Source organism: Osmia bicornis, chromosome 5 (assembly GCF_907164935.1).
Source record: "Osmia bicornis bicornis chromosome 5, iOsmBic2.1, whole genome shotgun sequence".
Lineage (NCBI taxonomy): Eukaryota > Metazoa > Arthropoda > Insecta > Hymenoptera > Megachilidae > Osmia > Osmia bicornis.
In genome coordinates this window covers 1,405,537-1,420,331 of record NC_060220.1, presented here as the reverse complement: position 1 = coordinate 1,420,331, position 14,795 = coordinate 1,405,537, and the positions used below count along the sequence as shown (strand labels likewise).

The 14,795-nt window shown below is 29.8% G+C and overlaps 2 protein-coding genes across 4 annotated transcripts; both read right to left on the bottom strand.

Annotated features, from left to right (window-relative positions):
- Positions 1 to 271: 271 nt before the first annotated feature.
- On the bottom strand, positions 272 to 6,646 carry LOC114871049 (USP6 N-terminal-like protein). Of its 2 annotated transcripts, none has more exons than XM_029176464.2 (8): positions 6,568 to 6,646; positions 5,812 to 6,044; positions 5,423 to 5,746; positions 5,152 to 5,339; positions 4,916 to 5,076; positions 4,521 to 4,841; positions 4,321 to 4,459; positions 272 to 3,774 (listed from the first exon to the last, which is right to left on the bottom strand). In XM_029176464.2, the coding sequence occupies exons 2-8, from the start codon at positions 5,964 to 5,966 to the stop codon at positions 3,347 to 3,349; spliced, it is 1,716 nt and encodes a 571-aa protein (XP_029032297.1). In that variant the 5' UTR covers positions 5,967 to 6,044; positions 6,568 to 6,646; the 3' UTR covers positions 272 to 3,346. The 2 variants fall into 2 exon arrangements, with proteins under 2 accessions (XP_029032297.1, XP_029032295.1); XM_029176462.2 differs by having other exon boundaries at positions 6,438 to 6,578.
- Positions 6,647 to 8,351: 1,705 nt separating this feature from the next.
- On the bottom strand, positions 8,352 to 14,784 carry LOC114871045 (nuclear pore complex protein Nup154). 2 transcript variants are annotated; one of them, XM_029176451.2, is made up of 27 exons: positions 14,683 to 14,784; positions 14,131 to 14,276; positions 13,915 to 14,052; positions 13,745 to 13,841; positions 13,507 to 13,670; positions 13,293 to 13,438; positions 12,955 to 13,220; positions 12,626 to 12,876; positions 12,298 to 12,551; positions 12,062 to 12,235; positions 11,903 to 11,996; positions 11,620 to 11,831; positions 11,458 to 11,555; positions 11,185 to 11,377; positions 11,010 to 11,104; positions 10,842 to 10,938; positions 10,693 to 10,770; positions 10,435 to 10,631; positions 10,215 to 10,362; positions 9,919 to 10,151; positions 9,703 to 9,850; positions 9,547 to 9,639; positions 9,352 to 9,472; positions 9,164 to 9,274; positions 8,963 to 9,080; positions 8,760 to 8,882; positions 8,352 to 8,695 (listed from the first exon to the last, which is right to left on the bottom strand). In XM_029176451.2, the coding sequence occupies exons 2-27, from the start codon at positions 14,264 to 14,266 to the stop codon at positions 8,569 to 8,571; spliced, it is 3,912 nt and encodes a 1,303-aa protein (XP_029032284.1). In that variant the 5' UTR covers positions 14,267 to 14,276; positions 14,683 to 14,784; the 3' UTR covers positions 8,352 to 8,568. The 2 variants fall into 2 exon arrangements, with proteins under 2 accessions (XP_029032284.1, XP_029032285.1); XM_029176452.2 differs by having other exon boundaries at positions 14,131 to 14,273; positions 14,683 to 14,769.
- Positions 14,785 to 14,795: the final 11 nt, after the last annotated feature.

Below are 14,795 nucleotides of genomic sequence, written 5' to 3'. Positions count from 1 at the left end.
CTGTATCCAATAATTGCATTTAAATTGTTGTTTAAATAAAATAATGTTTTTCAAAAGTACTAAATAGAACAAGTAATTACCTTTAACACTTTTCTTATATGAAAATTAACATCCATATTGAGTTAAATAAAAACTGTTCAAAATTTACCGAACTGTAATGTTAAATGTACAAAATATATAAATTAGTGACAAATTTCCATTACTTTCACAAGTACAATTTGCAAATAAAGTAGTAAATGGTATAGTAAATATTTCTGAAAATAACCAAGTATTTGATTTATGATCTTTATTATTTATTATTTGAATAGTTTCAATCAATTTACAACATGATTTACCAGGCATGAAGAAATTACACGTGTATTGCATTATTAGTTACATTGTATCTGCCTAAGTATTCTATGAATAATACAGAGAAGCCTATACTATGTGGCGAATTTTTTAATTCTTCTGTAAAAAAAATATCAACTGGAACTACAGTTTTAATTATTACACATATCTCATCAGTATTACATCTAATTTTCAATCTATATACTATGTATATAGTACGATATACGAATGTGAATAATGAACAAAACAATCAATGCTTTGTTTGTAACACATAATTTAAGAGTAATTTAAGTAACAAAATCTTGTACTGAAAATATTTAAATGTAATTTAATGCTGCTTTATTTTTAACTTAACAGATTGTAATTTTTCTTTTAACGGTACCATAAAATTATATTCTAATTTGAAACAAAATACTACATACAAAATGTAAGAAACGTGTATTATTAATTGCAGTACAACTTACATACTATAATTGATAATATCTTGAGTATTTTAAATATTTTTAACTTCCTAAGGTCTCATTTTTTTCTCTTAGGCATTACTTCTGATCTCAAAATCATTACTTTATTGTTTATATTATACAAATTTGTTTGTATATTAAAATAATTTGTTTCTAAAATATTTTGAAATACACTCATTGATTCATTAGAACTTAAAATAAACTACTACAGTATTGAAACTGTTATCAAAAGGCAATATTTAAATGTATGGAATTTTTTTACATTATAAATACCAAATACAAGGAAGTACCATTATTTGTAATAATGATTTTTAGAACAGTGAATATCATTCATTGCTTATTTTTAGCCTCAACGTGTAAAAATATTTATGTAAACAATTGAAATGGTAATTGTAATATAAATACCTCTACAAATTGACAAATAACTATGTATTAATTTTAATCAAAGGAATGTAGTTATCAAAGGTAACTCATTTAATTTACCTTCATTTTTTTTTCACATCTATACAATTCCGTGTTTATCAATACTTTGTGCATAATTTTATCGATTCTATTCCATTTGAATTTCTGGAAAAATTTAATGTTATGCAACCATAGGATAAGATTATCATAGAACTGTACACTGTTTGGTTAGTCTTCTTTACAATGCAATAAAGGTTCAAACTATTAACATTTAATATTTATTTAACAAATATTACCTTATACTATTAGATTATAACAAGTGATTGCTGTCAGGTTTATATTATCACCATAATAGTTATAAGTTTCATATTCTATATACATTAAGGAATACTGTATGTCCAGGAATGTTCAACAGAACCGATTAATAATGAAGCACATTTTCATTACAGTTAGATCGATCTAAAATATGTCTTTGTACATTTAAACAATAAATATGCAGCATATTAAAGGACTGTTCAATATTCACATTCCTTGGCAAAGGTTCTGACAAATATCTTGCAAGTTTCACATCTAAGAATTTCTTTCAAATACCATGTAATGAAAGATTCCATCTCTCTTTAAATACTATGTATATACAATAGTATATTTGTTATTAACTGTTATAAAAAAAAAAGTGAAACTTAAATAAATAAAGTACTAACATTACAAGTGGCAGTATAGCACTTAATACATTAATAGAATGTAACTTTTTTAGAGGATATGATTATCATCTTACAATAGTCTACCAACTAAAAATTTTCATTTTTATCATTGTTATTGAAATCATATTAAATTGTGTAACCAACTGAGTTTTGTTTCGAAAACAAGTTATTAATAAATCATCTAAACTGCTTCGAATTTTGTAGAATAATCAATCTAATAGTTAGGTATATTTTAGATGTTTCATCATATAAAATGTAGATTGCTAGAGCAAGATTTTGTAATTAAGCGATAGTCTTGAATATGTTGCGCTTTAAATTTCACATGAAATTAATTTCAAAAATAATATACTTTGATATTTATCTGTCTGTAATTATGAAAAGTATAAATTCTCCATAAAGATAAGTTTCTTCTATTCTTTAATATTATAAAAAATAACGTAAAATTATTTGATCATTAAATACTCTTAGAGTATGGAACTTTATGTATACTCCTCTATAATGTATACAATAACAATCTTCGGAGAAATATACACAATACTGGAAATATAATGATGAATTCTATTTGCCTACAGTAACGAAAATAATATTTTTAGTATTATATTCACTATGAAAAATTGACTCATATTTCTATATTTATGTATAATATAATGGCCAATCTTTTACTATATTCCAAAATATTTTGTATATCCTGTTTATCAGAAGAAGAGATTTTAAAAACATATACTTTACAGAAATTATGTATACATTATTCTTATCGTTTACATTCCTATGTATAATGTTGTTGTAACTTCTTATACACGTATTAATATATATATATATATATATTAGTTCGAATAACTACTAAATACTAGAATAGCTTTAGCGTATAATTCGTTTTTTTCCTTCTGCATAAAGTTCCATCATCTTATCGCTTGAAATATAACTTGATGTATGACAAGTATTATGCAGTGTTTCAGATTTTTTAAATTATTTGATATCATATATCAATTTTATTGTTGAAAACATCGTTGATTGATCGACTAACAATAATAGACCAAAAATTATCATTCTATATTGTCTGTTTTAAATATTGTATTACCAAGGTAAATTAGGCCATAGTAAACACTTCATGATTTCTGTTCAATACGAATCACTACAATTATTCGTGACTAGTGCGCATAACATATACTGGTTTACATTTGAAAACGAAATGTCACGACACATTATGTTGACTGTGATTACTTACATAGAAAAAAAAAAAAAAAATTGTACGTACGTCTTTTTTTAATGCTTATCACTGATCACCGATTACCGTTTTGTTTCTTTTCGCTATCACTTCTCTACGTATGTTACAATGTAGATATAGATAAAACAAAAGATAGAATTTTGTTTACCTAAATCTACTTTTAATACTAATCATAATGTCATGAATCATTTTCTTTGCATACAACTATCGCGTTGGAACAATCATATTAATTATTTCAAATCTAATTCGACCTCCGGATTTTCTAATGAAAATGGCTTCAGATTTTCTACTATCGGTGTTTGATCGGGATCAACTCGTATGCGTATTCTATTGGTTTCTAATGATCGTGGGAGTGTACGCGGAAGATCATCTTTATACGAACCAGATATAGGTGAAGTGTATGGTACATAAATTCGTACAACGTCTGGACTTGGTTGATGCGGTGTTGCCCTCGGTGTGGGTAACCCACCACTGCCAGAGCTATCGTTAGAAATGTTACTTTGAGTATCAAGACTATTATCTAACGCTTGAGACCGTGTCGCCGAACTAAATACAGAAAGACAAGCTGTCGAGGTAACTGATGTATCTGCCAATGACCGGCGTGAGCCATTGGAAGAGGCCCCATCGTCAAGACTTGGATCAAATGAGAATTTGCTTCCTGCACATATACGTAACTTTTATTATACTACAACAGGATATTAAAACAAACGTATTCCGAACAGAATAACTTCGCATAGTAAGTGTAATACATCCAAGTTAAAATTGTATATAAAAATAATATTGTTGTAGCTATTAATACTAATTAATATCAAAATTTTCTTAAATACACTGTGATAATATTTCACAGAGTATCACAGTCTGTTGCTCCTTATTTTTACTTCACTGTATTAAAAAATATTATAAATGAAAGTTTTTAATACAATGTAATTATGTAATAGTAATGTTTTAAAACATAGCTTACATGGTATTTTTTTTTTCTTTTTTCTAAGTTCTGTATGTGTGACTGAGCAATATTGTATTTAACATCAGAACCTTATCTTTGAAAAAGTATCTTACAATCTAGTATTGTATATAACCATCATATCAATATCTGAATCTCTATCTTGATTTTCCTTTTGATCTTTAATAATATTGTCTTGTGTAAAATGTAGAAGACAAGTATCTGTGTTACCATATACTATACTATCACTAAATCGTAACTCACCGCCAAGACCACAACTGGTTTGTTCAACTGGTGTTGTACTTTCCCTATCATCATCAGGAACTACCGTGTCTCTGCGTTGTGTTATGGACTCACGCATCACATGCTGCGCCTCGCTAAATTCTTCAGCACGTCTTCCAACCTAAATACACAAAGTTAAGTCATGTATTTAGTATAAAACGATACGAACGGGCATACATTACCTTGCTTGCAAACGTAGGTTCCTTAAATGTACCGAATGGAAATCGTGGTAACTCGTGTGGCAAGGGAGGGCCTGGATAATCTAACTTAGCACGTTTTAGTTCATCCATACTACGTTCCATAGCGTTTACTACTGTGTCATCGTCGAAACAAAAATCCTTTTCTAACTTAATTTGTAAATAATTACAAAATTCATCTAAACTTTCCATTGGCATAAGAAAACGCTTATGCATTTTCATAACTGTATATGCCATAGCTGGTAGAATGCGATCTCCATCTAGTAAGAATATATCCCAAATCCGAAGACCAAGACTAACTGGTGTCTATCATAAATGAATAATCATATATAAATGTACATGTTAATTTCTGTCTCACAATAACGTAAACATTTACTTACCCTCTCTTGAAATACAACAAAAAACCACTTTAACGCATAAAGAATAGAATCGCAACCGCATTTGTCAAGTTTTCGTTTTAATTTTGGCAAAAATTTATTCATAATTTTATCATGGTGCTCTATGAAACGATTTAGTTTTGGAAACCCATCGACGTAAAATCCTACAAAAATATATTTATTTATTTAATACCGGTATAAAATCTTTATAATAATATAATTATTAGACTGGTTCAGACCATGCATAGTGTACTTCTTATCGGCAAGTAATACGGAAAGACCCCAAAATGCATCTTCTTCATCCATGTATAATAATAGTAGACCAGCTAGTACAGACATTCCTTGACAATAACCCACTTCCATATTGTACATACTATAGGCAGCCAAGACGTAAAACATAGATCGTTGTTTTATGCTATATCTTTCTCTATTAACAGAAATTTACTTGAATTATGTAGAAAAATGCATAAACATTTAAACGTTAGTTATATGTAATTGTAATTTACATACCTATAATTGATATGATCTCTATATTGTCTAGCCACATCAGCATCAATTTGTCTTATTTCAGTGGACCACTGACGGGCAAGTTGTAGCATTTCTTCATATTTACCTGCTTGTTCCTTTTTCAAATTTTTAATACCTAGCAACAATGCCCAAACTTGGCCGCGAAATCTATCTGGAATACCTTTATATACTCGGCGTCGTAATTTTTCTTTAGTCGAGGAACTATCCCACTGTTTAGTCATTTTTTCCCATTTTTTTAATCTTTCCATTTCCACTCTATGAGTTTTGATTTCATTTGGGTCCAGCTTTTGCGGCAGACGTTTATCGCTAAAATATAAATATTTACATGACAGAAAGTACTAATAATATAGTAATATTATTTAAATAATTACTGTATAAATCCATATCTATCGGTAGCATGATAAACTTCGAAGCTGGGATCTTCCCAAGGATCAATTTCTGCTCCATTTTCCCTACCACGGTCATAGCAGCTAAATATTCTATCTCGCTCTGCAGCAGACCGTTTCAATAATTCTTCCTCATTCATCCCCCGTGAGAATTCGCAACCAGTCTCTTACAAACATGCCGTCTTATTAAGAAGACTCTATTCACGTTAGGCTGTAATCTACAATAGAAAAAAATACTATTAATAAAACAATAATAAAAGAATTATTATTCATATTGTATAAAATTCCAATAACATGTGAAATTATTTGAATATCATTGTACAGAGACATTGGTTTAATGTTCCAAAACTGTTATTGATATATTAACAATACAATAACATTTTAAGGATACCATCAGTTTCAATGTATCAAGTATGAAATATTAAGCAAACATGTATTACAATGTAAACATATAAACTCTTGTCTTTTAAATGGATACAAAGGTAGTCTGCAATTCTCTGTTAAGTACAATTGTTCCATCTTCAGAACTTAATGTATTACATATTGACAAGGAAAATAGGTTATGTACATAAGGAATAAATTATATTTCCAGTAAATAATCATAATCTTACCACTAAGAGATTAACTATATCATTATAAATGCTGCATGATCAAGAATTGACTAATTTTCTTCGTTTCATATTACGTATAAAATCATTTTTCATAAATCATTCGTTCAGCAAAACGATCCTTCATACATACCAACACATGCAAATTCAAGCCGGATTTGGATGTTTTCAGTCACTTTTACGAACAAGTGCTGCCACCAATTGCAGTTACAACAAGTGGCTTTATAAAATTTACAATCTTTCATACAATTGTAAAATAATTACGATTTTTCTTATTTAAGAATTTCTGTGATATTATGTGTCATACAATTTTCATTAGAATCACAATATCCATTTAATTTAAGGTTCTTTAATATTTAAAATTTGTTGTATATATTATGAAATATCCACCTTTAAAGATCAATATTATATTTACTTTAACATACTCTCATCTTCTACTAAATATTATACACTGAAAGTTATTTTACAATTATTTTATAATTCTGCCATACGAGAATAAAGGCTCTACCAAGAATTAATAGGTGAAAATAGTACTTTCAGTAGCTATTTAAGTATAAACTTCATAGTTGCAGCTGGATGCACAAAAGCTTTGCAATTTAATCTAGCGAACGAGACTTCGTCTTTCCCTTTGTTTTTCAACCCTTTTCACGACTAGATGTTTTTTGCGCTTATGCATATATTCTGAAACGTAAACACAGATCATATACTCTTTCACAAACTACATTTACCCAATGGCTGACAAGCATCATTCAAATTTACCAGAAGAAGCAGATAAGAAATGAAGTGGGAGATTTCTTCTCCTCATGTGCCGTTCAATTGATCGTAACTTATTGTCAGAAATGATTACATAACCAAATGTTTTCTATATACATGCATCTAATCAAGGCTTCCTACAATTAAGGGGAAGCGTAGTGGATGGAATTTCCCCACTAGTCGTTTGGCTTTTGTTTTTTTAATCGCGTGGTAGGGACTTTCTTCCTTGTCTGACTTACTAAGCGTGCTTCAACTTGGGAGTTTGGTGCACGGAGATAACATTTCTGAACTTATATTTTTGAGACGTATCAAGCACAATGGCTCCTAATATTAGCGTGATCAAAAGAGCGCGAATAACTGCATTTTGGGATGCAGGACTCAGCGTAGAAGAGATTAGCTATCGTATTCCTTGCAGTGAAAAAACTGTACGGCATTGGGTTAGGATGTGGCAAGAAGGTGGCGAAACTGCATTGGAAGATCATCGAAGAACTAAGAAAATTCCGAGAAAAACAACAGTGGGGCAAAAGGATGCCGTACTAGTCCAAGAAATGGACATTGATCCGTTACTTCCAACGTCAAGTGTTGTCGAGCGGACAGATAGAGAAGATGAAAACAGCTCTGGTTGAACACCCACGAAGAATGTTTGGAAAAGCTTCGTCATAAGCAAATGTTTCGCCACCTTACGTAGCTTCATCCTTAATCCGATGAGGCAGGTGATCGATCGGCAAGGACCGATCGTTATATAAAATACGGCTCTTTTCAGAGCCACCACATTGTTCTATGTCGGAACAACATGGGAATACATACTGTTCACCTTTTTCCTTTCCTATTTTAACATTCTCATTCTATTTAAAAATTTCTTTGACAATAATTCATAAACAACGATAGCAAGTAAGACAACATACAGAAGAATGACTAATTTTTATAATATTTAGTTACAAATAATAAAATTAAAAATGACCTATATAGTTCTTATTTTGCAATGTTTTTTGTTATTTTTGGCTTTAATTTTCAAATAGATTTGTTCATTATTTTACTTTGCTTTTTGTTATCAACTAAGGTAATTACAAAATATACCAGCTGAAAATAATTTAAAGAATGATCCTTCTTAGTAGCAATACAATTGATATAAATGTTGGAATTATATCTAAAATTTCAGTTACATATTTTTTGAAATGATTTATTTTTATTAATTTAAAAGATTTCAATTTGCAATAAGAAAATTACTGTTTTCAAATTCATAGAAAGTATTTGAGCAACTGTGACCTGTTCATTATTTACATTTTATATTACTTAACAATATCTTTTTACCAAATGATTTGTTGCAATGATTTATACAATTTTATAAAATGTTATTTCTTTATAAAAACACTTTTTTTTTTTACATACGATTTAGAACGCTTTGAATTGACCTAAGTTTTGTTATTAGTTCTTGTCCATGAGGTTTGCTATATAGAGTGGTTAAACACTTTGAAATCACATCTTGACATTTTGTTATTATTTTTCGTCTGTAATCAAATGGATTATTTAATATTAATGTAAACAAGATCTTGATTCAGTTATAAAACTTACCTGATTAAATTATTGGTAATGTTAGAATGAGATATAAAATAATTAACCAAATTCGCCGTCGATTCTATAAGATGAAATTCATTGCCTTCGTTCAACCAAGTTCGAGTATCTTTACCGATCATTCTGGAAACAAACGTTGCATGTAAATCATTTTTTCTATTCAGTAAAAGAAACTAAACAAACTTGGGTTTCAATATACATACTTGTAAATATCTAAAAGATCCTCCATTGAAACTCCTAACTGCAGAAATCCAGATATAATTCCAGTATTTGATACATTCAAATTACATGCTTTTATTTCTAGCTGTTTTATTAAAAAGTCTAAAAAGAAATATTCATGATTATATTGCATTTTCATTGATTTTCATTGTTCCATTATAATCATGTTAGGATTTTATTATTACCAACTGGGAAACAATGTGGTGATGCAGAATATTCTTGTCCAAGGGATATAATTTTACTCATTAAAATAGTCATTTTGTCTTCTGGACTAGACTCGGAACATGCTTTTAATTCTGTGAAAAAATAATCAATCGCAATACCCTTTTGATAAATATAATTATTTGAAGAAATAAAGCATAAAATACAATACCATTATTTATAATATTAGTCCAAATTTCTTGAATTAACATTGCATCTTGATGACCGGAACAATGAATTATAGCTAATTTGCATTCCCATAATTGAAGAGGATCCGCATATTTTTCGTACAACTATATTTATTATCTAAAGTTAATGAAACGAGCACGATACAAGTGATAAGTAAAAATAAGGATTTTTCAAATACCTTTGTTATATCGAGTAATGAAAACTTTAACGCTCTATGCGCTTCTTCGCTAAGTCTATCACTCAGGCCCTGACGATTAATTGTATCTAATATCTATAATATAATAAGTATTATTTAAACTGTCATTTCTCTCATAACATCTCTGTGAATATATACCTGTTGTTGTATTCTAGCTACTTCAACTTTATCTTCCAATTCACGTAGAAAAATACCAAGATATGGAGCGTAACCGGCTTGATCGCTTCGCATACAAACTACTGCCCGAGCTAAGTATTCAACCCTCTGAGACAATGGTATATTTGATCTGTACGAAAGAGTAAAATATGATATTGAATAAGACGTTTCACAATTCTATATGTTTTCGATACTTACTCTTTAGTAGCCAAAGAATCCAAGATCTTGGCAGCGGCGGCATGATTTTTATTTTTCTCATAAAATTGCCAAAGTAAATCTGGCGCATTGAAACGAGTAAGGTACGCTTCTAAAGAAGGCGCTGCAAAAGCAACAAGTTCTCCGTGAAGCCCTCTTTTAATCATCCACTCGTATACCGAAGCGTGAAGAATCTCACAAGGGGAATGTAATGCATCATTGATCATTTGGAGTAACTGAAATACAGAATTATTAACAAATATACAATTTTTGAAAATAACCCAACAGTACCAACTTACTGTTTCTTTTGCTGGAGTAACAGGTGCAGTTAAAGAATTTTGTGTAGGAGGTCCAGGTCTGCTAGGTATAGTTGGAGTTAACGGATTTGAAATACTTTGATTATAAAGATGATCCAACAGTGCAATGAATTCTTTATAAATTTCGAATCTACATAAAGAAAAGATTATGTAAATAAATCAGCAATATAAAAAAGTATTATTTAAAATATGCAATCAAGACCTTTTTATGTAAGCAAATCGACCTTCTTGATCTTCAATTGGTTCGTTATTTTTATAATAATGTAACGCAGCATTGTTGGGATCTATTCTTTCTGCACAACACAGACATAATTCCAACACACCCGAATAAAACTGACAAGCAACAAATTGTTGGCAAACTGCGCTTAAGTTCAATCTGGGGGCAACTTCTTTGCAAAGCTGTAAATATGACGAATAAAAAGTATAACGTAAAAATATTAAATCAGTATTGTGTAATTACCTTCAAAGCAGACTGTAAATAACATTCCTTTTCCTCTGGGTTTGTACAACTTTTTGCTTTTAAGATAATTTCATTAGCCTGTAGTTTACAATGATATTAAAATTAAATTGTATTTTCCTAGAGTAGTTTAATAATTTGTAATTTTATACCTTAGAACAAACAGCGTCTTCGCTTCTATATAAATTTGGGCAAACTTCTCTTAACCTTTGACTAACGATATCAACGGAAGCATTATCTCCAAGATAACTATAAAATATTATTAAAAATAAGTAGAACTATCCATCAATGTATTTATCCTATTACTCTAGATAACTCACCTATCTATGAGATGAATGATCAATAACGACGAAATTTCATGACCAATTAAGATTAAATCTCGGAACGTAGCTGTAGAAAATTGATTAATTTGATCCTACAAATAAAAATGTTTACATATTAGCTACAAATTTTTTGATTCATTATAAACAAATTTATAGTATACATTTCAGTAACCTTCGACAAACAGTTTACAATGTTATTTAAATTATTTTCACACAAAATTTTCCAAAGTTCTAGAACTTCGCAGGCATGGGTAATAAAAATTTTTAATGCCGCTAAAGAATTTCTTTCTTCAACTATTGGTTCTTGATAATGACTAGCTATAGTTGTTTCAAATCCATCAGGGATATTTCTAGTTGTGCTATGCCTAAAAATTGTAAAAAAACAAACAAAAAAAACGTAATGATTTGCGATGTGTAATTAATTTGATGTAACAAAAATACATACTGTTTAGTAATATGGGTATTCTTATTAAGAAATGATCTTAATGCCTGAAGAAGACCTAAAATCCAACTAACTTGTCTTGTTGTAATTGTACTAGAAATCTGCAATTATACAATTTTTATAAATATAATAGCATCATTGAAAATCATTAATAATTTAATTTACCTGAGTTTTATTATTTATAATTTCTTGCTTAATGCAACGCATGTTCCATATGGGCCGAAGTATTCTTCCCACGTACAAATACAAGCCATTGTGCTTTGCTGAGAACTGTTGTAAAGGAATTTCTGTATTAAATCCGAGTGGTGCGTGAGGTCGGAATCTTCGATTTCTTAAATCATAGTTTGGAACTCTTGGTGTCGACGTGCGTATATCACCTAGATTCGAGGGTATCATACATATATTTGTGAAGAAAGGAAACATAAGATTTAAATCAGCTAAATGATACCTGTGTTCATATTATGTAAATCAATTGCGGGTCCCATACTTGTTGATAGTTGACTGCCATATAAAAAGAATGCTCTTGTTGCCCACTCTGCCAACTGTACATCACAATAAAATATTAGTTTCTTTATTGGATAAACTTTTGTATAATCTTGATCAATACCTCCGCATTTTGAGAGCTTTCAAGCGTAGCTAAAATAAGGCATGTTGCACATGCTTGTTCCAACGATTGTAATTGAAAATATGCCCGAACCGCTTCGGTATCGGGTCCGCGCTGTTTTAAAAGAAGCTCTTTCAAGATATCCATCGGACGAACTTGTACATAAATTATGGCGCCCTATAAACGATTAATGGATGAGTACGTTTAACAAATGTAAAAACCTTTACTCATATCTGTACCTGAGATGTTAAAAATATAAACTTCCGTGGTGCCTCCATATGTTGTCTTACAATAAGAGGTGGCTCTCCTTGAGAAGTGCTTTGTTTTTCAATACGTATAGCTGGCTCTACAAGAATTTCTGCCATTGCCCATACTGGGCTATCAAGTGACAAAGGACACTGAGTTTCAGCTAAGTAATTCGTAAACGGATAAGCATCGTTACTTAAACATAAAGCTGTCTCTGTATCCCCGCCACAAACAAGAATTAAAGTTCCTATAAGAAATGTTTTCAGTTATACAAAAATGTATTATTCACTAGTTAATAAAATAGTCTATAACGTTTAACACCTTTTCTATAATGTGCCATTTGTACTTTTCTTGGCCTCATTACTGTAGCATTAGCGGCATAACCTGGTGGTAGTCTAACATGTATTAATTGGAGACCTTCAGGTCTAGTAGTCGGATTAACAACAGAAGTACAACTGAAGTAGAAACGTGTTCCAGTAGCTGCAACTACAACTAAGTTTAAATGTACTGATTCTGATTCTGTAATAGCAGCTATGCTCACCAATGGTCGGAAATTATTACTATCCAGAGTTCTGAAAGAATTAATGAAACTTTTAATTTATTATTAATATTATGTTACTTTAATTTCATACTTATATGTATAAACATACTTAACAACATGAACAGCATTTTGTACCAAAGAAGCTTGTGATAAGGATGCAACTTTGGATGCACCATCATTATCAATATCCCAAACTGTGATTGTTCCCTTATCACCAAGAGTGTATAGAATATAACGGGTATCATCGACCGAAATTTGTATTATTGCTTCCTCTTCTGACAAAGCAATAGTGACAAATGATGGAACTAAAAACGATAACGGACCTTCTGAATGATTTATCTTTTTACAACGTTTTCCAAACCAACTACTTTCTGCCTATATAACAAAGATATAACATAATAATTAATTATCATTTTATCAAACTTATATGTATCTAGTTAATTTTACCTGATAGTATATTTCATAAAGAGAACCATTTCTACCCCCTAGAAAAATTCTTCCACTACTAGTATTTGCTATTGTTGTAATACCAATACCATCTGTGGTAACTGTAAAAATTGGTTCAGGAACTAGTTGCATCTCTGGTGGAGTACCTAAGTTAAAAATTATAAAAATAAAGTGTTTAGAAAAATTCGACTCGAAAACATTAAAATTACAATACCTTCATTATTTTCTGTTAGTGTAACACCAAGAATGGTTATTTCCACTGTAGTTGTAAGAATTAATAAGTATTTTACATAAGATTGGAATACCCCAGGTTTGGGTTTTACTAGACCTACACTTATAATAGTTTCATTTAATCCATCAAAATATGCAACATCAGATCTGAAAATATATTTTCATTATAAATACTTGGCATTTCATATAAATATTTTACATGAATTTGAATAAATAGTTACTCATTTTCATATGACCAAACATATATATCGCTATCAATTGTAAGCCATGCTTTTGAAATTTCTGTGAAAAGACCCATCATACAATGGCATTGCATATCTAAATAAATGATAAGGAATTGTCTTCTATATAATGTGAAATAAAACATAAAAATTAATATTTAAAAGGATACGAGGAAAATGTTCCATTATTTCGGATGGTAAAGAAATTTTGCTGTGAAATTTCATTTGGTTTATGTTTGACAAACATACTGACATCCCATTTGAACTAGGATAGTCATGATCATCAAGACCACTAACTTTTGGTCTACCTAAAAAATCATACTTTTATATTTAAAAACTCTAATTGCAATGAAATATCAAATAAGAAATAAAAAGCAGTTATTTACCTTGCACACTATATCGCATGAGATTAATTAAAGAAGGAAAGTTGCTATCTGCAGTAATATGTGTATCAACTACTTTTCCTGCCATTTCTAAGGCATCCAAATGTATTTTAAGCGGTTCCATTTCTGTGAGAGTCATTTTTGTCCTGCTAGAGAAAAAATAAAAGCTTAAATTTAAACCACTGATAATTTACACAGATTTAACAAATAAATATACATATAGTGGCTGTAATATCTAATTTTAAATCCTAAAATATGAAAGTTCTATCTAGCAATTATTGCATGAAACATGCATTTTATAAATATACCAACAAAAGAGTATCCTCTATAAATTGTAATACAATTACTGTTAATTTCCTCATTTTAATCTATAACAATTAATTGATAATTTTTTAACTTTTCAGTTTCAGTGAGGTAGTACAATGAAAGGTTAGATTTGTTTATCTATTGAAAGATTAAATAATACACAAAATAACATAGTAACATCATTCTTTTTGAAATAATAATTGCACCATAGAAATTAGAATACGTGTAATTCGGTTGAAAATCACTTACTGTAACTTTTATTTAACTATTTCTATATTATTAATAACACCATTAGGTTCACGAGGTTTGTGCCGCTCGCGCCATACAGGCAAGTTTTCAGTTAACCTGTCACAAATCCGTTG